A 25,398-nucleotide genomic window follows, 5' to 3' on the forward strand; every position below is an offset into this window, starting at 1 on the left:
AGCTGGGGAGGGACTTTTCACAAGGGCATGGAGTGATAGGACGAGGGGGAATGGCTTCAAACTGGAAGAGGGGAGATTTAGATTATGTATCAGGAAGAAAAGTTTCCCTGTGAGGGCGGTGATCCCCTGGGGCAGGTTGCCCCGAGAAGCTGTGGCTGCCCCATCCCTGGAGGTGTTCAAGGCCAGGTTGGACGGGGCTTGGAGCAACCTGGGCTGGGGGGAGGTGGCCCTGCCCAGGGCAGGGGGGTTGGAATGGGATGACCTTCAAGGTCCCTTGCAACCTAAACTATTCTGTGATTTTTTTCATTATGTTTTTTCCTCTGAAGTAAGATTTGCAGTGGAAAATAACCCTCTGCTTCCTAGTTTAGTTAATACTGTGCTGTGGTCTTTCCCTTCACAATGAAAGTTTTATAAGTCCTCGTATTGTAATAGAAGTTTTACAGTCACAGACGACAGTTAGCAAAGCATTCACGTTTCCCTAGAAAATTGTGTTAAATTAGGCTCTGTGAAGGAGAGAAGAGCTGTGCTTATGCTTTCAATAATATATCTTCATCTTTGTAGTTGTTAACATAGTATTTGCTCAGTGATTTCACGGAGTTAGTATTCTGAACTTTTAAAATGGTTAAAATCCAGAGGGGAGGGTGGGATCAGAGGGGGTGCTTCTGGTTAGTGGGGATGAGAGTGCAGTGGCATAGATTAGATGTCCGCTTAAATAACAAGGAGTGAACTCGCTAACCGTCCCATTTCTTATGCTGATCTGTTCTTATTCTCCGTAGTCTATCACAGCAATTATATATCACTGAACACTTGGAAATTAAACATATAAAGCCTTTTTTGGTAATTTCCAGTAGACTTGAACTTGTACTGCTGACCTGTTTTACGTTTTACGAAGAATTTGGACTCATGTAGCCAAATTTCATGCAGTCGACCAGGGGCTTGGATCACCTGTGCACCTCCTGAGTAAATCATTCCGGGGCAACTGGGTCGGTGCTGGGCTCAGTCCTGTTCTGGTAGGAATGTGGCTGTTCTTTTGCCTTCTGAGTTCCTGTGCCGTCTGACTTTGACTACTTCACATTTACGGCTGCTGTTGCTTTGGTTTGAGAACCATTTCATTAATTCAGTGAAGGAGTTTCCAAGGAAGATTTAGGATTTATTAATGTGTATTTCTTGTTTTTTCTGTATTTTAGCCTGCACCGGTGTGTGCTGTGATTAGAAGCGCTTGAACTTTTCCTTGGGACCATCAAGTTGCCCTGGAGCCGATATGTAAACTTCACGTTACATATGCAAACTCAGGGCAGCCATTCCAGTTTGCAGAGGAAAGACAACTTTCCACTTATGACAACTGCCTGCTGTGCAGGAGATAACCAGAGAGCTGGTTAAAATACATAGAGTTTCAGTCTTGTGAGAAATTTCCTCATCTTTGTATTTGCATTTATTCTGCAGCGGAGTAAAACCAAATATTTTCAATATTTTCAATCAGAGTGAAATTCTTAAATATATTTTTGAGTATTTTCTCGTTTGGTTTTTTGTCTAGGTTTTTAAACATTTAAATTAATATTATTGTTTCTTTTTTTTAGAATACAGAAGTGTTATATGACGTGGCTTGTTAAAATAGATTATTTTAAAATAATTTAGAACAGCTGCTTTCTGGTGATTGAGTCATCTCATTTTCTAGATTAGAATCTCTTGTTTGTTTTGTAATGAAATGGTTTGACACTTGGAACAAGAAATTAAGATAAATAGCACACAACTAGAAGAGCAGGTGTTTTTTTCAGCATCCTTCTTATTCTAGGAAAGTGCCGTATTTCTTCTCCAGACATGTTTCTGTGCATTTATAAATTACTCCAGAGTTGGAAATTTCCATTTTCTTCTTGACAGTCTTTCAGTGTCTGGTTCCCTGAAATTTCTCTTGCTTCAGTACTTTTAGTTTAAATCAAATAAGAAGAGTGGCAACTTCTCAGTGTCGTACCTGAAAACCCACATATAAGTGATGTATTACAGCATCGTTTCTTTCTATAGGAGAAATCCCCTGAAACAGTGACATTGCATACACGTAAATGCAGACAGTGTAGCACTTTTGGGAGATTCCAGTGAGGGAATTCCAGCAGCTCCAGTAAATGGAGATGATCCTGGCTGTGAGGGATGTTGCCAAGGTGGATGGGGAGCGAGTGGCTGGAGCAGCGGGGCTGTGTGCGGGGCCGGGGGAGCCACCAGCCGCACACCGGGACACGCTGCTGGCAGGAGCCGCTGGCACCGGGGCTGGAGCGGCAGCAGCTTTAGCTCTACGGGGAGAGACAGAGAGGAATAGGCTGAGACGGAGCTCTTGTGTTAATCCACACTTGGGGTAACGCTACTATCTAAGAAACAGCACATATCTCACTTGGAGGAGAAAAACTATTCTTTTTTTTCTGTGCTGGAAGAGACTTTGCCTCCTTTTCTAACTCGAGTGCTGTTTGCGGGGTGACTCCATCTGTGTCACCTGTGGTTTTGCTGCTTAACCATCAGCACTCGGCAATCGCAGAAATCCACAGAATCCCTCAACCACAAAGTGTTTGTGTAGAGGAGTGTAATAGCCCTCATTTTATACATGGCAAAATGGAGACTGGGAGAATGTCAGCTTATCGTGGTCGTGCCGAAAGCCGTGAGCAGAGGCGGGCACGCAGCCCGTGGGCTCTCCCGGCAGCGCCTGTACTTTCCTCACCACTACAGTCATTCAGAGCTCTGCTTGTGGGAAGCAGAGAAGAGCCCGAGACCAACTCTGATGCGAACAATAAGTCAGTACCTGGCTGTATCTGCTCACACAGTTTTGCTCACCGGTCCCTTCAATATTTCTGCTTACGGACTGGGTGAAACTGGACCACATGCAGGATTTCGTGCTGTTGTTTTCCTCTTCTCTGTGTTGCGTCCAGGTACTGTTCATGCATTAAAGTTAAATGTCAGGTTTTGAGGACAAGGGTTGCTTTCTTTGAATGTCTGCACATCACCTGGTTTAACAGGGAATCTATTGGGATAGAGAGTCTACTGCAGTAACAATAATCTCACGATTTGGCTATGCCACAAATCTCTCTTTACTGTAGTTTATATATCCTAGAAAAAGTTTTGGGAAATACTGAAGTGTGATTTGAGTGAGCAGTCTTTCTGAAAATTGACCCACACTGCGATCTCAAATCGTGGACAAACTCTCTCTCAAGTATAGTTTTCTCCTTCCCTGGTTCTTGTGAGTTGAACCCAGATTGCGCTAATGTCCCTTGCACTCATATTTTCTGCTAAGTTCAACAGGAAAAAGAAAGACTGGTGGTTTGCTTTTTTTTTTAAACCAGGGACTTTTTTTTCTCTTTTCTAGCTCTATTTGCCTTAAGGGGATAGTGTTTTTTAAATGAAGAAAAGTAACTCTTTTTTGTAGCAATTTTAGAACTGGTGAAGATAGCTGAATATATTTATTTATATGAAGATTAAGGACAAGTGCCTCTTCCACTTGTATTTCTAGCCTTCTGTAGAATGTGCTTGAAAATACATATCCCTGATTTTGCATAGGCTACAGCCTGGGCAGCCTGTGAATGTGGTTTTCAGTGGCCCAGCAGTTAGGCAATTCCCTTTCTTTTTACCCAACTCCTATTTTGCTGATTTCCCCCTTTGGAATTTTGTAGAATTGCTATTTCTCTAGAAATTGATTTGCAAATAGAGCAGACAGATTGCATTGGTTCATTCCTACGGAACAGATCAGATATGCTTTTCTTTCTAGATTTGGCTCTGACGTTGCCTGGGTCATGTCTCTTTAAATTAAGGTTTTCGATGCTCACTCTAACTCTGATGGTGTTTTTACACAGAGTACCTTGATGCAACTGTCAAAATATTGGCCCGTGCCATGGTCCCCACCTTACCTAAGGAAGAGGGGCGCGTGTCAAGATTTCTCCTCCCTGCATTTCATTTTTTTTGTTTGTTTGTTTGTTTCGATGACCGTTGTGCTAAGTTCTCTCTCTTTCTGAGGTTTCTGGCAAGTAATAAAAAATTTAAAACCAGGTTGTAAATCCTGGAAAAAATTAGTAGGTTTTCAATGAAATCCCCTGCAAGATGTTGAATTAGAATTCCTTTGAGAGTTCTGCTTTTGTTATTTCTTGCTGCTCTGTGGGCCTGGTGTAATTCACGGCCCTTTTCTGTTACGCTGCCTCGTCTTGGGTGTCAGCTCGGTCTAAATTGTTCTTCTCTGTCCAAATAATTGGATTCACATGCTCGCACCCTTCTCTGCTGTCAGTAGCATCAGTCTCTGCCTCTTAGTTATCCTGTTATTATTAAAGCCCCCCTTTTTGAACATCGTATATTTATTTTTCCTCAAAATGCAACATTTTCCTCCTGTCATAAAGCAAGCGACTTAAAAATTTTCAAAGGCTCTTCCAGCAAAGCTGGGAATTAGATTCTTGTGGAGTCCTTCATAAAAAATTGAAAACTTCATGTATTAACATACATTGATTTATTCATAGTGTTTCATTACAAATAAGCGAGGATCTCATAATATCAGGAAAGGTTAGGAGAGCAGTGGAGCACGTTATATTATATTGACAGCTCAGTTGAAATTGAGCTGCCTCTGGATTGAATTTGGAACACAGGCAAGGAATTGGCTGGTAAATAAGTCATGAGTTGTACTTGCGAGTGTCTGTATATCAACAGGGTTGCCATGGGTGAGCCTAATGGAGCTCCAGCTGAATTTCAAAGGTGTGCTTTCAGCTTGCATTCCTCTAAAGGTGCGTTAGCACCAGCAGCGGGCTCTATTCATGAACGGCTCTCCAGGTCTGGAACCCCGCTGACTTATTCTCTGAGGCGAAAGGCAGGCAGGGCACCAGGTGTAAACCTGCCAGCGGAGGCCAGGAACAGGGGGAGGGAGAGCGTAGCAGAAGCTGGCTTACAGGCTCAGGGAAGAGAAGGGTTTTTGTATAAAGACTCGATGATATTTATTTCATTTAAACATGCCGTTTCATTTCAACATTTCATTTCATTTCCTCTTTAGCACGGGAAAAGACTTCCAAACCCGTTGTTATCAGCAAAAGGCTCCCGTTGTTTTCAGCGGCCTTTTGAGAAGACCGTTTGCCAGAAGGGAAAAATAACCTGATGGAAAATGTATCCGTGTTTGCACCAGAAGTTTTGATGTGCTGGGGGGGAATTGTGTGGGAAATTCTCATGAAAATTCTGCGCTCTGGTTTGGCTGAAGAAGTTCTGAAACTCAGACTAAAAAGCAATTGTTTGTGTCTTTTGTTGTAAATCAGTGCAGGCGGAAGTTTTAGTGGAGAGAAGAAATTAGGTTTTTTCCTAAGTAAAGCGTTGGAAAAATTGTCATGTTTGTTTGCCAGCATCCAACTACAGAACCACTCACTAGAAATACTGAAATGATACCTGTCCTTGTGTTTTCGATGTCTAGTCTCAAGAGATGGCAAAGTGGGGGAGCAGAGAACGGCCGGGTGCAGAAGGCCCCTTATCACCTTACGTCCCTTGTTCTTCATTTGCAGATTACGTACAAGGCCGTTGGGTCTCTGGATCCCAGTGCTGACCTGTCCAGCCAACGAGGGAAAGTCTTCAAGCTGAGGAACGAAACACATCACCTCTTTGTAGGGTTATACCCGGGGACTACGTATTCGTTCACCATCAAAGCCAGCACAGTGAAGGGCTTTGGGCCACCCATCACAACGCGGATCGCAACAAAGATCTCAGGTACTGCCTTGGAGAAGAAGAAAAAAGAACTTTATAGGGCTTTGTTCTTTAGAGCTGCAGCTGATGCATGAAACAATAAAAAGGTATTCAATTTAGTGTCTCCACAGGTTTCATGGGGCAGATTTTTAAAGCGGCCACAATCCAGTATCTGTGTGTGTTTGGGTTACAAATGCACTGTTTAATTTGCGGATTTCTCGAATATCCATTAATATCTTTCTGGAGCATTTTAAATGAGAACCTTCATTAGTTCTACAGATGAACTATCCCTGTATTAATTGTTAGCATTATCTGTGTGGCTGGGAAGCTCCTTCAACATGGCTTTTATTTTCAGATTGCACCAAAATGGATGTAATGAACTAATTTAATTAATAGTGCAAGGAGGCTAAAAATAACGGAGGAAAGCTGGTTTTATGTTTTCTTTCTGAGTAAGAGCAGAGGGAGGGCTGAAGGTAGGCAGACGAGTATATGAAAGGCACTAAAATCAGGAGGCATTGCAAAGAGAAGGTGCACGTGTCTCTAGAATAAAAAGGAAACTGAGGCTAACTATCAGGAAAAAGATGGATAAAGGCATGCTAGAGGTGTTATTGGGCAGACATATGTAGAATTTAATTTTGATGTTTAATTGAGAGCACTAAAATAGGTTTTCTAACACAGTTTAAAACTGTAATTTTTTGGAATACCTTAACTGTTTTTTCAGAAAACCCAAAATAAACATTTGAGAGGTTCAGGACACTTGTAACGCTTGAAATTGTGGCTGGGTGCTGTAGAAAAGAGTGCACAACAGTGCATATTTTCCATTGCCCTGTTTTAAGATTGGTTAATAAAAGCAAGTTGTTAGCAGTAAGTGACAGTGTAAATTTTAAGGCAATAAAATGTGTCCATTCCCTCCACTAACCATCAGCAGGGTGTGAGCCCTTACCATTTAGTGCAAAAGCCCGTCCGTGTCTCAGCCGCTTGAAGTAAAGCCATTAACTGTCGTAACAGCTCCCACGGACTGTTAGGGTTTGCGTGGCCCCGTTGGGAAGGGAAGGCACAGCATGCCCTCGATTCACTTGTGACCAAAGACATAAAATAGCACAGTAATGGTAGTGCTTTTTCCCTCTGATCCAGTTTCTTTGCATTTTATTATTCAGTGAGTGCTCAAATTGTGTTAGAAGCCTGCATGGTTATTAACTGTATGCACACTGAGCTTGGTTTATCATCTTCTTTTTTTCCATCTTCCAAACACCTGGTTCGCAATAGGTGGGCACAGACGCCATGCAGGCATTAGGGTAGTCTCTGACATTAGATTATCTCATTGCACGGTCAGTCCTATGCATGTAATTTGGAAATTACTGTTAAACTTGCTCTAAGAAGCAGTGCCAAGGTTAGTAGGGAGAACAAAGATTTTTGCGTTGACAGGAATGTCCTTGTAAGACTGTATAGATTTTAAAATGAAAAGGCATCTGTGCTGTAGGCAAGTGTGTGTATATGTGTTTATGTGGGTGGACACATTTGTTTATTTCTTAATCACAATTAAATGGCAGAATTCCTGAGGACTTCTCTTTGGACAGAACAGGGATCTTGCAAAATAGGCATTAAATTGATGAGCAGTACTTGCTATTTTAGAGACATCACTGCCAATTCTGGTTTTATTGAAGGTACTACACGACTGTTCCATCTTGACTACACAAGAAAACTGCTGTATCTTATTTCAGTGTCTTGTGACTAATACAGACTGTGATTGCTGAATTATTCTTTACCATTGGCTGCCTTAAAGCAGGATGATGGAGCCTGCAAAGGCAGAGCCCAGCCCATTTCTGGTGTCCAACCAGGCCTTGCAACCTCTCGGTCGTACCTATTGTGGTTTAGGCCAAATTGGCTACTGGGGACCTGGAGGACCCCAGATGGGACCGACAGATGCTCCCCTCTAGCCCTCTACAAAGAGAAGGGCAGAGGAGGAAAAAGAGACTTATAAGTTTAGAAGGAACTAAACTACTTTAATGAAATATTAATAATAAAATAAAAAAGAAATAATGAAATATGTACAAAACCGTATCAAGCTCCTGAGATGACAGTCACGACACCGGCTGGCACAGGGGCAGTCCCAGGCTGGACTCGGTGATGGATGGGAACTGGATTCCGGATCTGCATTCAGGATGGGGATCGCAGACGGACAGAGTCCTCCTCAGACGTCGGCCATTGAAGGAAAGAGAGCTGACCTTTCGATCCCTCAGCCTTTATACTGAGCATGAGGCAGATGGGATGGAATACCCTCGTTGGTCAGTTTGGGGTCACCTGTCCTGTCTGCTCCTCCCCACAGGTGGGACCCCACTGCGCTTTTCCGCTTCCGACCCTCCAACGGGGCAAATAACAAAGTTGGTGGGCATTGGGTGTTATAGCAATAAGTATAAGCAAGGTCCTCTCTGCATCCCATGGCTGGGCATCAGCTATAAACATGGGTCTTATCACTCTGAGAGAGTGAACAGTGTCTGCACAATATGCTGTTCATTTCAGTAGTTAGAGGCCCAGCTAAGAAGCGAAGTTACTGACCAAAATTGGTTCCGTTTTACCTCAAACCAGGACCGTACTGCGTCATGCTCTAACACCATCTCCTCTGGCCACGGCAGATGCTGAACAATTCTTGCTGCGGCACCTCCAGCAACTACAGTCATCTCTGGTATAGAAGCCCGCTGGTGATGTGCAGCTTCTTTAAACAACTCGCACTGCTTCCCCCTGATGCAGAGCACCTTTTTGCTCATTAAGGAATTGCCATTCCTTCTGAAGTCATTGCCAGCTTATTGACAGGGAAGTCAGTGGCTGAGGTGATAATAGCAACCACCGTTCTTGACAGTTTTCGGGCATTTAGATAAAACTCCTGATTGTAAACAGGATTACAGTGGAAATCACTGTGAGAGGATTAAATATGGGATCCCCCACAATGCAACTTGCCCTTGTGAGTTACAGGTGAACTACTTGTGTGAATTCTTCTCTTTGCTTTATACTTTAAAGATATTTTAACAGAACTTGCATCTTTGGAATAAATTTGGTGCTTCTCTGATCTCGTGATCTCTTCAGTTCTCCCCCAGTAAAAATTGTCCCAAACAGACGTCTGCATTGGGGAAGGAGGAAGTAATGTAATAAGTAAAATAGGTTTCCTCAGGAAAGCCATCCTACTTTCACAAAATGATCCTAATAAAAGATAAAAATGCAGAAATAGAAACTAGACTCTGGCTAAATGTGACTATTAAGTGGTTTTCCGTATCGCTTTGGGGAATGTGTCAGCACAGCGATGGGGATGCGAAGGCTGGGTGCTGCCCGAGCATGCCGTTGGAAGCCGTGCCGCTGCCTCTAGATTCAACATCACTGAGGTGCTGGGGTAAAATATCATGGGTTTGAGTGCTAAAATAACCTGGCTCGCTTGTGCTCCTCTCTTTTCGTTTTTCGTGCTTTATAACACACCTTAATCAAGGAGACATGGCTTAAGTCTATGTATTAAAAACCATAAGATGTGGGAGTTCTAATCCGATGACCAGAACAGTAAACAGGAGCTCAGTTTCCTCGGCGCTGTTCTCAGCTCTGCCACTGATTTACTATCCTAAGCGGTCTTTTATAATGCCCATGAAGTTCTCTTTCTTCACTTTTAAAATTGAAGGAATGATCCCATCTCAGAGGATTACTAAGTCTTAAGAAATCAAGACAGCATTTTCAAAGCCAACTTGAAGATTTGGGTGTCTGATTCCTGTTTAATTTTAATAAGAAAAGAGTGTACAAATATTTAAGCAATTTTGACAATTTCGGTCACAACATTGGGAAGTATTTTGATGTTTCATTGGAGAAATGTTAAATGGTCTCCAAGAGATGTTAATATTACGTTGCCATCACTACCAAAGGCAGGAACTGGTATATAACTAACATGTTGCTCTTTGTTCTGCTGTAGCACCGTCGATGCCGGAATACGACACGGACTCCCCCCTGAACGAGACTGACACCACCATCACTGTTATGCTGAAGCCCGCGCAGTCCCGGGGAGCACCTGTCAGGTTGGCTTTTTGTCTTCTTTTTTCACAGTTCTCCTCTCCTTCCTCCCCAGGCTTCACTCACTCACGCCTCTCTCATTCTCGTCTGATAACGCAGCTGCTGAAAGCGAATGCTGACTAAAAGGCCAACTCTGCTGTTGATTCTGCCTTTCAGTCTCCTTTTATAAACGCCTCAACCTACTTGCCTCCCGCTGTTAACCTCCGGGAAGGATTACTGATAGCATTGCACGGGGTTATTACCCTTTCAGCATCGCTTCAGATGCCTCTGCAGCAGCGGCGTTTCAGTACGTGCAGCTGTGTACTGCGACGTTGGGAGTTCAGCATCGCCCCGCAAAGGTGGAGGAGCCGTCCGGCCTCCCTCTCCTGCCCTCTCATCCGTGGTGGACAAGGCCTTTTTTGTAGCCATCCTAGGAATGTCCGAACTATCTTTAATGCTTACACTTGCGTTTGTTCAGGTTCTGGATCTAACTGCACTCCTCACATCTGCATGTTGCAATCCAGCTGTTGCTCCTGGGCTGGTTGCAGAGTGAAGTAGCCATCTAGTTCAGAAAAGATGAACTCAGGTTTAAGTGAGGCTTTTCCAGCTGCAGGCAAGCGGTTTCCACTGGCAGAGTCGAGGATTTAGGAGCAGGGAGCTGCACAGGCACCTGGGGAACAGAGCTTGCAGAACACATTTCTTGCTGTCCCTGAGCTGGGTCCCGTTCTTACTGATGAGTTGCAGAAATGGGACACTCGACTGCGGATCGCTCCCTGACTGTGGGAACACAGCTTTACAGAGCTCTCTGCTTCATCGCTCTCTTCCGTCTAGGTGAATTTGTATGTGGTGAAAGGCACCAGCACAGACGACCAAACTTCCCTTCTGAGCCGGCACTGCCTTATCTGTCGCTGGCAGAAGCGCCAGTGCCAGCTGTGGGCGTTCATCCTGCCGGTCTCCTCAGCCCAGAGCAGGAATTAGAATCGCTTATGATCAAAATACAGGGTACTGCTTTGCAGGGGTGTCCGGCAGCCGTTACCTCCCCGTGGGCTCTTCAGGCTTTTACCTCCAGTTTTCACAAGAGACTTCTGCAATTTTTCCTATGGGTGGTATTTTAAAAACCCGTAGTCGCTCCTTTCAGAAGTGACTTGTGTTTCTGCGCCCCGCTGGCAGGATCTCGGTGCTTTTCAAGGATTTCCCACTAAGTATTCACCACCAAATTGCTCAGATGTAACCTACTTGATTTCATGAAATCAATTATATCAGTTGGCGGTCCACTCCATGTCACAGCTTTCCCCCAAATTGCATTGATACTTTCAAGCAAAAAAATCTGCTCTTTAAGACTTAGCATCATCCCTTTTCTAGTTTTTCTGAGTAATGTATTTTAAAGTTTCCCTTTCAATCTCTGGTACTCCATATGAGGGAATTTAGGAGCCTATTTTCTGAGTCCTTTAGGGATGTTTTTCTGCTGGAAAAGAGCAGTAAAATCACACAGCTCTGTTTTGTTTTATTTCTTTATATGGGGGAACATTCCTGTATCTCATTTTACCACCTGCTGTCTTAAGAGTGTTGCTATTTTGTCTTTTTATTGAAAAGTCTTGTGATTTTTCTCGAAGACAATTTACTATACTTTAACTGCATTCAGTGAATAATGTCTTTTCCAGCAAATTGCATCTGTTATAAAAATTTGGTAGAGATTTTTATAAATTTTCACTCTGATTTCTTTAATTACATTGTAGCCTATTATACACACATTTGCAGAGAGTGCAATATTTACATGCCCCATCTAAGCAATAAGATTACTTCCATAATGTGCCCATTTCATTGACTTAGACGTGTGTATGAAAACCAGAATGGACAAGCACTGGAGGGGGAAGGGCGGGGGGGGGCAGGGCGAGGAGGTCTTGGGGAGAATTTTAGCTTTTTATTCACCACGACAGCCTCAGAATGTGTGAATGCCTTTCCCTGTATAACCGTATAGACTGTTCTTAGTCTAGCCTCAACAAATCTGGTTGCTTCAACCTTAGATTTTCCCAACCTCTTCCCTTTTCTTTCAGTCTGTTCTGCACACTCTCCAATTTGTGTCAATTCTCCCCAAAAAAAAACATATCCAAAAGCAGGTAGCGCTCCCTCGGAAGCCTCAACAGCACCCGGGGGATTAGGAGGATAGCATACTGTGAACTGCTTGTGACACTCTTAACACACAAGAATGAGGTATTTCTTCCCCCTCAGCGTTCTTTTCGTATTCAAGCTGAGATCCAATATATCCTCTTTGTTGTTGTCTGGTTAGTTTTTCTACCTTTTGTTTGTGTGTGTTTTATTTGTCCTTCAAAAGTACAGTATTTTCCATTTATCTCTATTAAATATGATAAAATTGGTTTTCAGAATGTTTTAAAATTCTGATACAAACTTAAATGAATTAGAGCCCCTCTTAGGCTGATGCCATCCTCTATTCAGTTACCCAAGGCGTTAGTGAAAACACAGATTCGAGACAAATGCCTGCGAAACCTCCATGAGCAGCAGCGAGCTGGTGCGGAGCTCCCTGGAGGGGATCCTGCATGATCACAGAACCATAGAATGGTTTGGGTTGGAAGGGACCTTGAAGGTCATCTCATTCCAACCCCCCTGCCCTGGGCAGGGACACCTCCCACCAGCCCAGGTTGCTCCAAGCCCCGTCCAACCTGGCCTTGAACACCTCCAGGGATGGGGCAGCCACAGCTTCTCGGGGCAACCTGCCCCAGGGGATCACCACCCTCAGAGTAAAGAATTTCTTCCTCATATCTCATCTAAATCTCTCCTCTTCCAGTTTGAAGCCATTCCCCCTTGTCCTATCACTCCATGCCCTTGTAAAAAGTCCCTCCCCAGCTCTCCTGGAGCCCCTTTAGGCACTGGAAAGGACTCTGAGGTCTCCCCGGAGCCTTCTCTTCTCCAGGCTGAACCCCCCCAACTCTCCCAGCCTGTCCTCCCAGCAGAGGGGCTCCAGCCCTCCCAGCATCTTTGTGGCCTCCTCTGGACCCGCACCAACAGCTCTGTGTCCTTCTGATGTTGGGGTCCCCAGAGCTGGAGACAGTACTCCAGGTGGGGTCTCAGCATGCTTATAGGGATGCCTCTTCTCCTGCCCTCCCTTGTAGACATGACTATGCTTTCCTAGATCCCTTCCATTTTGCGTGCTGACCTTTTGTATCCCAGCCTGCCTGAGATGATTCTGAAAAGGTACTTGAAAGTAGTCTGAAATAGATTTTCCTCGCACCTTCTTATAAAACCTCTGATGCTGAAATCTTTCACGATGCAGGAATAGGTTGACCCCTCATCTCTTCAACCTGATGGTTCTCCAGGCAGCCAGTTTCTGCTCTGTAGTGCCCTGGGTTTTATTTATAGTCCTTCCAAACTGTGAAGCTGAAAAAAAAAACCCCTGACTATACAGTAAACATTCTTAATATTTCCTCTTATATACTGGGGATGGTGAGTTGGAGTACGTGTGGAGGTGCGATTATGAACTAGTATCTGTACTTAAGATTGTTATGTGACTTCGTGTTATTTCATTCTGCTGTAGGCTGAGCAGCGTACAGATGGAGTATGGTCCGCAAGATCATTTTTAGAGTAATATTGTAGAATATTTCAAATAAGATTCATTGTATTTCCGTTCATCTGGAATGCAGGTACACCAAATCCAAAGTCACTTTCAACATTAAGACATTTCTGATGTTCCCCAGTGCTCGTGATAAATAACTTAAATGAGGTTGTTTATAAAACTAACGATCGTGAACTCGGCTTTGTTAACGATCTATAGATAACAGTGAAGACACTTTCATATGAACTAATAGAAATAATATAAACTTAGATACTCTTTCATCTATTTTGTCCTGGTGCCAAAAGAAAGGTGAAACATTAGCAGGCATAAATATTCTCCCTTGTGGCACAGGCATTTCGTTCTTGCCTTTATTTTCCATGGTATAACCTGCAGAGCTTGACTCCACGTTGCCCTTTAAAAATAACTTTTAGGTGTTCTTATATCAGTCTAAAGCCCATGAATGGTGCTGTGATTGATTTGCTGAAGAGTGACATTCATCTATAATAGATTCAGAAGAGGAAAGAAGAATGCAAGTGTTCCCAATCTTTCCTCCTCAACTCTTTCCTGAAAATCTCCAGTGTGATTTTGAGGGTAATTCTGCCTTTGAATCTGTTATTGCAGGAGGGCTGAGTCAGTCCTTCATAGATTATTCACATATGACATCTTTAGACCTCTATTTGAGAATTTATATCTCATTCACTGCTTGAAAATACCACTGTGAAGGATTTTATCTACATGGCATGTCCACTGGGCTGTTTTTTGCGTGCTAGGTACTTGAAAGTCCATCTGGTTTATTAACATGCGGTTGGTTCTATTGGTCTACCTATACTACTATTAGGGAGAAAATCAAATTTCCAGAGCATGTATTAGTTTTGAGGTTTCAGAGTTTAAATAAATGTTCCCCTTAGGTGTGATTGCCTTGTAGATAACGCTGCTCTGTGTATGGAAGCTGTAGGACACTGTAGAAGGTTGTCAAAGAAGAGTCTGCAATTATTTTGAGGGGTTTCAGACAGTGGAGAACTTTTCTGTTGGATAAGGGTAGATTTAACGTCTCTCTCTTCCTTCAGTTCTCTCTGAGGTGTATCAGTAAATCTGCATCTGCGATGTTCTTTTGCGAGTCCGCCGGCACACACGTACAGGACGGTCTTAGGTGCCTGACCCCATACCGGGCTAAAGAACAGTAGTATTAGAACAAAGGTGTTCAATCTTTGCACTTGCCTTTATGCATATATATGGGGTTTTTTTTTTTTGGGGGGGGGGAGGTATATATATTTTATATATATATATGCACAGTGTAAGTAGCATGTGTAAGTGATTCTGGAGAAATATTCAGGGAAGAGTCATCTATTGTGTATGCATGCGGTGGTCAGATACTTGTAATCGCTTTGATGGTGAGGAAGGATGGGTTAGTTTATTCATATACATCTTAAAGGAAATAAGTAAATCTAAATAGGACAACAGTAGTTTAAATATTTAAAATTTATTTAGAAGTACTGAGCAAAGGTGAAACAAATATTTTCATATCAACAGCCAGCCAGTAGGAGAAATTAATTTATGTGGACCAAGCCCCTGTTACTCTTGAGTATTATCATCTGATTCTTGGTCTCCCAAGCATGCAATAAAGGAAATATTTTTGGTCTACGTGATACTAAACAAATTAAGATGAAACAGTTGTAGCGGTATTTAACAGCACACTTAAGAACAGTGGTTTTTTCAGGTTTTATGCTTAAGCTATTCTCCAAGTGAACAATCCCGTGCGATGTGTGTGTGTACTTAGGTATTCCTACATATAGTAACAAATGGAAATTTCCCGTGATGAAGGGGAGTGGTATTGCATCCATTTTACGCTGGAGAACTGAGATTTTGGCTAGAAAAAACTTTCCTTCCGTTTCAGTCTGCAACAAAAGAGAAATTAAGAATCTTTGGAGCCATAGGTTATAACTTTAATCTCTAGATAATTCTTTCTTTTCTGTGTTTTCAGGCGTCACCTGTTCATCCTGAGCTTACCTTTCCCCTATCCCTCCCAGTAGCACCCTCATTTTGATTTTGGTTTTAACACACAGTAGTTCTTTCCGTCCCTATGAACGCGGGGCTTGCAAGCCTAGTGACCTTGGTTCTGTGGTGGAGGAGGAACGAGACAAGCTTATAAACTTGCAAAATTTGCTGGGGTTTTTGTTTGTTTTACAGCTGGCGGCTTTGGTGTCTGGATCTCCATAGCGATAGCGATGCTCTTCAGCTCGCTGCTTTGCAACTTCTTAGTGGAGTCACATGAGCTCGCCTCAGGCATTTATGTTGATAATTAATTCATTAATGCCAAGAAAGGGTGGCAATTTCGTGTTCTTAAAACTCCCACGCAGCGTACCTTGTGCTTGAAAATAAAGGCTGGAGTCAGGGATCAGTGAAACAATAAAAAAAGGTTCTAATGTTGAAAGCCCCGGGGAGCATAACAAATTATCATGCCCTTGGTAATTCTGAAAGTTCAGTTGCCTTGATGGGCATGTTATAAATACCTGGGAAATAAAACTCCTGGCCCGCTTTTTCTAAACTCATATTCAAATGTATGCGTCACGTGACTCGGTTGATTGAATACAGGGCAAACAGTCATCACATTAGATCTTTTAATTTTGTAGTATCTAATGAGGAATGAGATTATCAATCTAGGCTTCTGATATTATAAGCCTAATTATCTGTATTAATTAACATCTCCTATAATATACCTCAGGGATATTGTTCTGAAATCAGTCAAGCTGGGTTTCTCCTGCATGGCATTCTGCCTTTAATTTAGGCAAGAGTTTGAGGGTAAATGAGCAAGTTTCTTTCCTCTTAAAGATAAAACAGATCTGCTTTTTCCTTAACTATCTGTGAATGTGAGAGAGAGAATGAAAACGAGAATTTGGGTGGAATCACGGCAGCTGCGTAGGTCAGCATGATGCTTGTTGTACCAAAAAGGAACAAAATAAAGTTGCACAATTATAATAAGCGTTTCCAGGCTTGACCTCATCAGCGTGTCTAAACCCTGGTGAGCTGACCAGAGCACTGCAAGCCTGAGCACACATTTCCATTTCAGCTGGAGCCATTGAGAGGTGGGTTTAGATCACACATGGTGACTTCAGTGGTGCTTGAAGTTGTCCCAGATCTTAGAAATGCTTTGCCTGCTGTATCAGGAGAGGAGCATAATGGAGATGTATAGGGATGCTCCAAGATGCAAAGCGACAACCGTAAGTATCAGGAAGGAATATTTAGTCTTTTGTGTAGCGTGACATAATTAGTTGAATTGATGTTTCAAGGTTTTTTTAGTTCCTCCTGAAGAGTCAGGTGGAAAAAGTGAGGATAAGGGGCATTTTGTCTCAATCTGGTACAGGAAATGCGTTTTCTTACTGGATCAGCATATTGTTCATCTGAGAATAGTGTCCCTTAAAAGGTCATAAAACTGCCTCTGCCCATTTATCAGCCACGAGGAACTTAGCTGTTCTCTGAGCCTGGGTGACCTGCTGTGTCTTACTAACGGTTCCACAGAGAGCTTTGGCAGTAGACAGAAATGGGAGAGGAAAGCCATAAAACTTGCATATATTTTAATGATAATATTTTAACAATCAAATTACACGTAGACACAATTCTTTTGTGTCAAGCAGCATTTTATTAGCTCTACAGTGAAGTTTTTGCTAACACTTTTTAGTTTTACGAAGGCCTGAGGATACTGAGAGTGGGGGAATGAATGTTTTTGCATAGATCTTTTATGCTGTCCACGTAAACTGTCAGATTAAATTCCAGCAATCAAAAGGTTAATGAAGTCTGAACTTTAAGCTGAGAATTACAAATTGATGGCCATTTTCTCACATCAAGCTGTCAACCGGTAGAAAATACCCATGGCTGCCAGGTTGAAGGTCTCTTTTTCCAAGACATTTCTTGACTTCGCAGCTCCCAGAGCCCATATGCCCCTTCCTCGTTATCACAGAACAAAAAGATGATAGCAAACCACGTAAAAGATTTTAAAAAACAGAAACTCTGAATTTCTTGAGGCGTGCTGTGCTGCCCAGCCTCCTTGTGCCCGGGAGAGCCCGTGGATGAGACCTTCGGTGGGATGAATTGAGTCTGACCACAGCTACTGAGGGTCGGAGCAGCCCACGGGAAGGAGCTTGGCTCTTTGTGTGGACTGCAGAGGATGCTTTACCTAATTGAAGCAGCTCCTTGAGGTACTTAAAATGAGATGGGATGAGTCTGGGTGCCAGTCCCCGGCAAATGTCCTCCCCGAGAAGCAGAGCATGAGCTTTATCCAGCCGGCAGCCCCTCTACCAGGAGGGAGGATGATGAGTTCAGAGGGGAAACGGGCTCTTTCCCGTTGCCTGGGGCAGGCAATGGTTACGCTAGCAGGTGCCCCTCAATGCGTCTATAATAACAGAAAAACGCAATAAAAGGGGAGATGAGTAAGCTCTGCTTTGCTGTTGCAGACTAAGGCATTTCAGGATTTAATTATACTACAGGTATATAAATTCCGGAAACATGTTAATGCTCCCGTGATTAAAATTATAGAGGGCCTAATTGAAAAAGCATAAACCGAATTGAAGAATTCCTAATTATAGTTTGCTTTGAGGTGTTAATTTCCTCCATAATGAATGCATAATTTCTTGGAACTAGAAAAGGGGGTTGCTGCACAAGTGCGTGGGCTGCAGATGGAATGAAGGGATTATCATAAATGCAGCCAGACAATTCGGAAGAATAAACCTCTGCAGCCATGATGCTTTTTTGCCTCTCTATAATTTCAGTTCTCCTTGCACAGCGCTTTTCCAAAGCAAAAGGCAGAGCCTAGGAGATGCTGAGGGATTTGCTTACTGTGCAAAAGGAAGGGGAAATAGGACTGGTTTAATTAAAAGTAGTCATGGTGCAAAAGAGGAGGGTGAGGAGAGAGGCAGAGCGCGCCGCATTTTTGGTGGAAAGGTCGAACAGCAAAACAGAAGAGCGGGGAATGCTGACTTCCCTCGGCGCCCACCTTGACGGATCCCTAACATAACTGCAGGAGCTGATGTTGATGCAGGATGATTATTTTTTTTTTCTGCTGAAGGGTACGCCCTATATTTCGTGTTTACTCGTGCATCATAAATATGCTTCGCTTTGAAGGGAGTTGGTGAAGTAGTGGATTATCAGATACAAACTCCCCATGTTTAAATCTGCCCCAGTCCCACTATAGGGGAGGTAAACGTTGTTTGCAGATGATTACAGAGTAGCTGTGAATCGATGCAGAGAAGTCCTTGCCCTTGGGACTTTCCTTCTACCCTTTCTCCAGCCCTAATTTTCCTTCATTCCGGGGCAGGAGATGTTATACTTGAAGGTACCACTTAAGACCTCTCCCTGGTGTCAGAAGCATGATCTCTTTGCACTTTCTGAAAAGCACAAAGTGTCCAGAAAAGGTGGAAAGAATCCGGCTGATACTCCTGCAGCTTCAGGTGCTGAAAATCTGTATTATCCTTACCCAGGAGAGCTCATTTTTTCTGCTGTATGTTGATGATAGAGCTGTGAGTAGCCTGTTACCTGGCCATATGGGCCCTGTCTAGTAATGAAGTTTCTCCTGAGGTTAGAAACAGAGCAGGTTCCTCCTGTTTTTCTTGTGTTTATCTTAGCCTTTTAGTTTAAAAAAAAACCCAACAACCCCCCCCCCCCCCCAAAAAAAAAAAAAAAACCAAAAAACCAAACCAAAACAAACACACACAAACCCAACAAAAAGTATTCTCTTTTAAAAAAGACATCAGGTTCGTATGTGTGAGTTTTCCCTCCCCGGTCTGGTAGCTATGGTTGTGCAAAAGGGAGAGAAGGCTTTGAAATCCAGACTAGATTGTTTCTGCATCCAAATGGACCTCATTTCATGGAAGCCATTGGAAATACCCAAATTAATTCTGATTGAGAATATGTGCAAATATACCCGTCCCGGTGTCCAAGGCACTGCTATTATGAAGGACACAGCAGGAGGTGCTGGGCAGTGCCAGTAAGGGTGTGCCGTGGCCTCTCCTCACCCTGCAGCTTGTTCAAGGTCCACTTTGGCTCTTCTTGTCCTTGAAACGTCCTTCTGGTCTTAAACCAGTGATCTCCTAGGATGGCGACAAGACCTCGGTCAGCAATGCCCGTTTAATGCTAAGCGACATTAACAAAATAGGGGTTGGTTTTTTTGGTAGATCAAGCAGATGGGCAGGTGGCTCAGGAGGGAAAAAACACCTCCAAAGCCACTAGCGTTAGCTCCTGTTGCAGCGAAAGCCGTATCTGTCTGCACTCATTATCTTTAATCTGCCAGCACAAAATAACATTGAACTGGAGAGATAGGGACTGGGCCTCTTCCACTGGGGAACAGCAGCTATTATGTCTAATCTGTGTTGCGAGCCAGGTCAGGCTTATGGAGATGGTTGAGATAATGGAACACAGAGCTTTGAAATGCCCTCTGGTTCTTAATTTTTTTTTCTTTCCTTTTTTTTTTTTTTAATTTTTATTTCCAAGAAGATTAAACTGAGAGAATTTAAAGCATTTAAAAGAATGCTGCATATATAATACAAGTAAATAGATGCAGTAGCAGTGTTCTGGTGGTCTGGGGATGGAAAGGAGGCAATATTGTGAGTATGGATAGCATCTTTTATTAGAGCAAATGATACAGCTGGGAAAAATGGGCTTTTAAGCACACAAATCCTTCTTTTTGGTCAGTAAATACTGACTGTCAATACAGTTGTCTTTTTGAGAACTGCTTAAGTTTAGCACATGTTACCACGTTTCTGTTTGCTGTGCACAGACTCTGCAGCGATGATTAGACTCACTCAGGACTGTATGGTAATAATTGAATTTTCAGATTTCTTTCAATACCTGTCCTTCCTTGGGAAGACGTGGTCATTAGTCACTTGCAGAAGAGTAACAGTGAGTGGAACATTGAGGTTGGAGGCACTTTTTTTAATATATGTGTTTATAGATGCACAGGTATGTGCACACACACAGGTATTTGGATGCACACACATGCATTTTTTTTTTATTTAAACCACCATTACACCTGCCTGTTGGCACAGCATCCTTCCTGGGGTTCGTGGAAGTTTGACAAGCTGTTGTGTCTTTCGTGCGGTTTCTTTCAATACCTGTCCTTCCTTGGGAAGACGTGGTCATTAGTCACTCGCAGAAGAGTAACGGTGAGTGGAACGTTGAGGTTGGAGGCAGAGACAGAAAATTGCAGAACAGTGCGGTGGGTCCTGTCTGTACATCCGAGGTTCAGAAGTAGCATTTTTTTTATTGTTTTGCCTTTTTGAAAGATTTTGTAGGATCAGTACGCGTTCAGGCTGGAAGCTCCACATTGGAGTTGGCTCCACGTGTTGGCTGGTGGGTGGAAGTAGGAGTATTGGACAAGAATGCGGGGATTTTTTTACGTGCAGCTGATGCTGGGTGATGCCGGGCAAGTCACTCATTGCACATTCTCCATGCCACTGTTTATACATCTGCAATGGCAGGTTAGTGAAATATTGCACCTTAGAGGTCTGTCGGGATAAAAGTCTACCCACTTAGGGTCTGAGGGCATCTAATTTTACATTTGTTGTTACATGAACACTTCTTTTTATCAAAACAACAACAAAAAACCCTGAACCAAAACCACCAACATCAACTAAACAAACAAAAAACCCACTACTTCCTAATAGATTTTTCATTTTTCAGTCCGTTGTGGGAATTCTATGTGATGCTGCAATATGACGGCGAAGAAATTTCAGACAAAGTTTTGTGGCCAAAGATAGCATTTCATATAGTGATGCTGGCAGGATGCTTTTCTACGAATATGAATACAAACATTTTGTTTGGTTTTGCCTGTTTTTTTTTTAAGCTTGACACAGTGCACCATTCCTTAAATAGGTGCCACCGCCCATCCCACAGGTAGCTCCTAATGTGTACTGGTATTGACTGGGGAGAACATGGGACCATATCTCTTTTCTATACAGGGAGCATGAAGTCTTTAAACTGTCTTACTTTTTCTAGAGCCAATTTCAATCACTACAGAAATTTAACAAAGCTTGAAATTTTAGCAATAAAAGAATGCCCGTGTGAAAACTGACTCCAAATAGTGTTATCCAAGTGTGAAATCGCTGCCCTTTGTTTCATGAATTTCAGGGTACAACATGCCTTGGTAGTAAATCTAGACAACTGAATATGAGAGTAGAAGAAAATGTGAAGAGACTCTCTTATCAGCCTTCTTGATTAAATGAATTACTTTATTATTGGCTCTGTCTCAGCAGGTTTTTTTCATAGCAATGGCAGTAATTACCATCTCTTCTTTCTATGCCATTTTTACAAATTTGGCTGAATTTTTTGTTGGTATTCTTCAACTTCAGTGAATGTACTAGAAGAGTTGTTTAATTTAAATGAATGTTAAAAGAACACACAAAAATAACTTCTAACTGAAGGATCTGGTGTGAATAACTTTGCAATATGAGAGACTATTTCCTCAAGTAGCGTCACTATTATAAGCTTTATTTTTGTGAATGCCTTGCAGATGCGAACAAGCTGATTTCTTTTAATGATTATATTGATGATAGTGCAGCCCATTATTCAGTGTGGGCTATTTTTTGAATCTCTGTAATAGCCAAGCATGTTCCAGAAGAAGACATCGCAGGACAATCTCCTTTTTTCGTATTTTCTGCATTAAAATGTTTATTGAAAGCTAACCTTAACTTCAGCGCCTTGTATTCTGCATGGAGCTGTTCCAAAGCCTGCTGGGAATAGTAGCGATCTTTAATTGATTGTAATGGGTTTCGAATCAGTTCTTAAATAGACAGAAAATTGCAGAACAGTACGGTGGGTCCTGTCTGTACATCCGAGGTGGCTGTGAAACTCAGTTCATTATGTTTTGTAGATTAGTTTCAGAGCGTCTGATTAAAGGTGCTACTGAAGGTATTAAGGGTGACATTTTAGAACACGGGAAGTAGGTAACTCAATTCTCAGGAATATATTGCCACCTGTTTGAGCCCAGAAAACTTTATGAATTTGGAAACTGTCTGCAGAGTCGATTCTGAATGCCTGAATGTGTGATTGCAGGAGTGCGGGAGGAGCGTGGGGAGGCAATACGGCCCGTTGTAGCCAGAGGACAGCGATGCTGTAGGTGCAGCGTACGCCTGGAACAGAATGTCCCAGTGTCAGGCTTTATGGCAGTTATTAGAAATTCTAGTAGAATTTTTATTATATAAATCTTTTGTAGAATTTCGTGGGTTTTGGTTGAATTTCTTTTACATAAGCCCTTCTATGCAGGTTCACGGGAGGGCTGGAGGCACACTCTAAGGAGGAGCTTATCTGCTGTTTAATTTCACAGGTTTTTTTAGAGTTAGCTCTATAGACTACTGATAGATTTTTAGAGGATATTTCCAGTTTCCATCCCTATTACATTTCCTTAAATTTTCCATTATTTCGTTTCTTATTGCCTGTGTGGCAGAATTCAGGTTTTTATTTAGATACCTTTAAGAAAGAGAGAATGACGTTGTTGATGATACTTTTCTGTCTCAGTTTGCATCACTGAAATCAACTTGGCCATAAAACAAGCATATGCACATTCAACAGCTAATTAGAATTCTAAATGTGGGTGTCAGGCAACACATCAAACCCTCTCCGTCCCAGTATCCTGGGAGATGGCTCCATGCTGTCAGAATAAAGGCGATGAGTCTTCATGGATATAAACAAATATATTAAAATTGGCTCAACCAGATTTAACGGGGTCATAAGTTAAATGGAAAACCAGATGATTAAAAAGCTAGTGTTAAGTATCTGTAGCTTGGATTCTGTGACTTAACTGTTAACTTAAAAAATGGGCTCTTAAAAAGATACCTCTCTCTGGTATGAGGACTGCCATGTTTAAATAACATCCAGGGAAACTGGTCTGAGGGTGTATTTCCAGACCTGGTGTTTGATGCCTGAAGTTAGATCTGATTTCTGTGGTTTGCTACAGAGCTCTGCAGTAGGAGATCAGCACTCGTGTTTGATGTCTCTGTGTGATGCGTGCTGAGGGCATGAACCGGTACGCTGAAAACGCTCTCACTGTCTTAAGAGCATCTTCTTAAAAACTTTTGCATTGTAAATAAGAGAAAAGCTGAATTGGTTGTTGGCACCTCATCACTCTCTACAACTATTTGAAAGGACAGTGTAGAGAGGTTGGTGCTGGTCTCTTCTCACAGGTAATTAATGACAGAACGAGAGGGAATGGCTTCAAGCTCCAACAGGGCAGATTTAGGCTGAACATTAGGAAAGAATTTTTCACAGAAAGAGTGGTCGGGCACTGGGATAGGCTGCCCAGGGAGGTGGTTGAGTCACCATCCCTGGATGTGTTCAAGAGACGTTTAGATGTGGTGTTGGGGGATGTGGTGTAGGGGAGAACTTTGTAGAGTAGGGTAGATGGTTGGACTTGATGATCCCAAGGGTCTCTTCCAACCTAGACAATTCTATGATTCTAATTATTGTGCCATTGACTCTGTTCATGTGCACCCAGTGCCTTTTATTCACCTCTGTGGAGTGTTAAATCTGGTGGGTTGGTCAGGTAGTATTTGGGTTTCACGTTCATGGTTTTGGACAGCCTTTTCAGAAGTGCTGAACTGTTAATTCCACAGAATAGGTGCAACAGTGGAAATTCAATGTCCAGCTCCGTGTCCGCTGCTGCTTCCCACGTGCCTTCAGTCTGAGATGACACAGCTATTAGAATATGCAAGTCTTTTTTCCATCCTTACTTCATTTGCCCTTTTTGTCCTTCATTCTTTGAATTAAAATAACTGTTAATAAGGACACCTCTACCCTTTGGTAATATCTTATTTCCCGTAGCCTATCAAACAGTTACTCTGAAAGTAATGTGTTCATTTGAGCTAGGAATGAGAAGTTTCCCTTCTCTGTCGGGTGAACTGCAAAACCTGCTCACAATAATCTGCTAAAAAAATGCACTGCAAGATCAAGTTGTACTAATTGCCACTTAGTTTTGTTCCCCAGGAGAAAATATTATTGGAAATAATATATGGCTGATAATATATTTATGTGTTAAATATTAAAATTAAACAAAAACCTATGAAATCTTTATACGATACGTTTAAGAAAATTTAGTGCGAAAATTGGTCCAGAGGGAGTACTAAGCTGCAGAAGTATTGTTTCTTTTAAGCTTTAATAAGTCAGGTGATGGGATCACGGTAGGGTTACAAAGAAATTATATTCCTTTTCATACCATACCATTATCAGGTGTATAGTGAAGATTTCACCTTGTTGGCAAGTACCGTGTCAGGATAGCAAAGGGCACAGACCAGATGTTGGATGCTTTATGGAAAGCTCCGACTCAACTTTTCCCCTCCACATTCATGCACATCCTACGTCCAGGACTCGAGTCTGGTCTAATACACGGCTAGATTGGAGGACAAGCATTTCCTCAGTCCGTCCTCAAATAGTGCTGTGAGCAGCACAAAAAGAAGTCAAGAGCAGGGGAAGGAGACGTCTAACCGCGCTCAGAGTGATCTCAGTCGCACAGAAACGAGCTGTGATTTGGAATGTTGATTATCGGCACTTGGGCTTCCACACTGAATAGAGAACTCATCATTTAAAAGATTACCTTTGTAGATGATGATAAGAGCACATATTCTTCCTCTGCAGACAACATTTGTGCGGTGGCGGCCATTATGGCTGGTGCTTTTATCAGTGATTTGGAATGGAGCTGTCAAAAACTTTAAAAAGCTTCTATTAAAGTAATGCGGGTTTATCTATCTAAGACCTGTGAAATTTATCAAGGAATCCGGTTTTGGCCTCCTTTTCTAATAAGAGGGTGCAGCCGCAGAGCAGGGCACTCGGCTCCCCGGCCTCTAGGAAGTCAGGCATTTGGTTAGCAGCCCGGGTTTGAGAATCTCTGGAGAGCAGAGCTTGTGGACCTTTGGAAACCAGTCCTTTCCTGTCCTTTATGGGGACAGCAGTGTTCCTTGGCTGCAGTGAAGTGGGGTAGCTTAGCACGAGGAACGCAAGAACACTGCTTCTACTGCCCTGCAGCACGCGCGTGTGGGGATTTGATTGCAGAGATTGCAAATTTGGCTGAATATTAAAAATTTAAGTGTAGTTGTTAGTTTTACTGTATCGTCTTTCTGTTTATTGGTACCGAAGCTGCTATATAGTGTTGGGAGTTT

General features: G+C 42.6%; 1 protein-coding gene across 1 annotated transcript in view; it reads left to right on the plus strand.

Annotated features, from left to right (window-relative positions):
• Nucleotides 1-25,398, plus strand: part of PTPRT (protein tyrosine phosphatase, receptor type, T) — a gene marked incomplete at its 5' end in the record, with an annotated part of 340,319 nt that overhangs the window by 214,610 nt on the left and 100,311 nt on the right. The window contains 2 exons of the mRNA XM_009883565.1: nucleotides 5,499-5,700; nucleotides 9,620-9,722. Coding sequence (XP_009881867.1) covers nucleotides 5,499-5,700; nucleotides 9,620-9,722 — 305 coding nt within the window. The remainder of the gene's footprint in view (nucleotides 1-5,498; nucleotides 5,701-9,619; nucleotides 9,723-25,398) is intronic.

This window comes from Charadrius vociferus, unplaced genomic scaffold, assembly GCF_000708025.1.
Source record: "Charadrius vociferus isolate BGI_N301 unplaced genomic scaffold, ASM70802v2 scaffold320, whole genome shotgun sequence".
Classification (NCBI taxonomy): Eukaryota; Metazoa; Chordata; class Aves; order Charadriiformes; family Charadriidae; genus Charadrius; species Charadrius vociferus.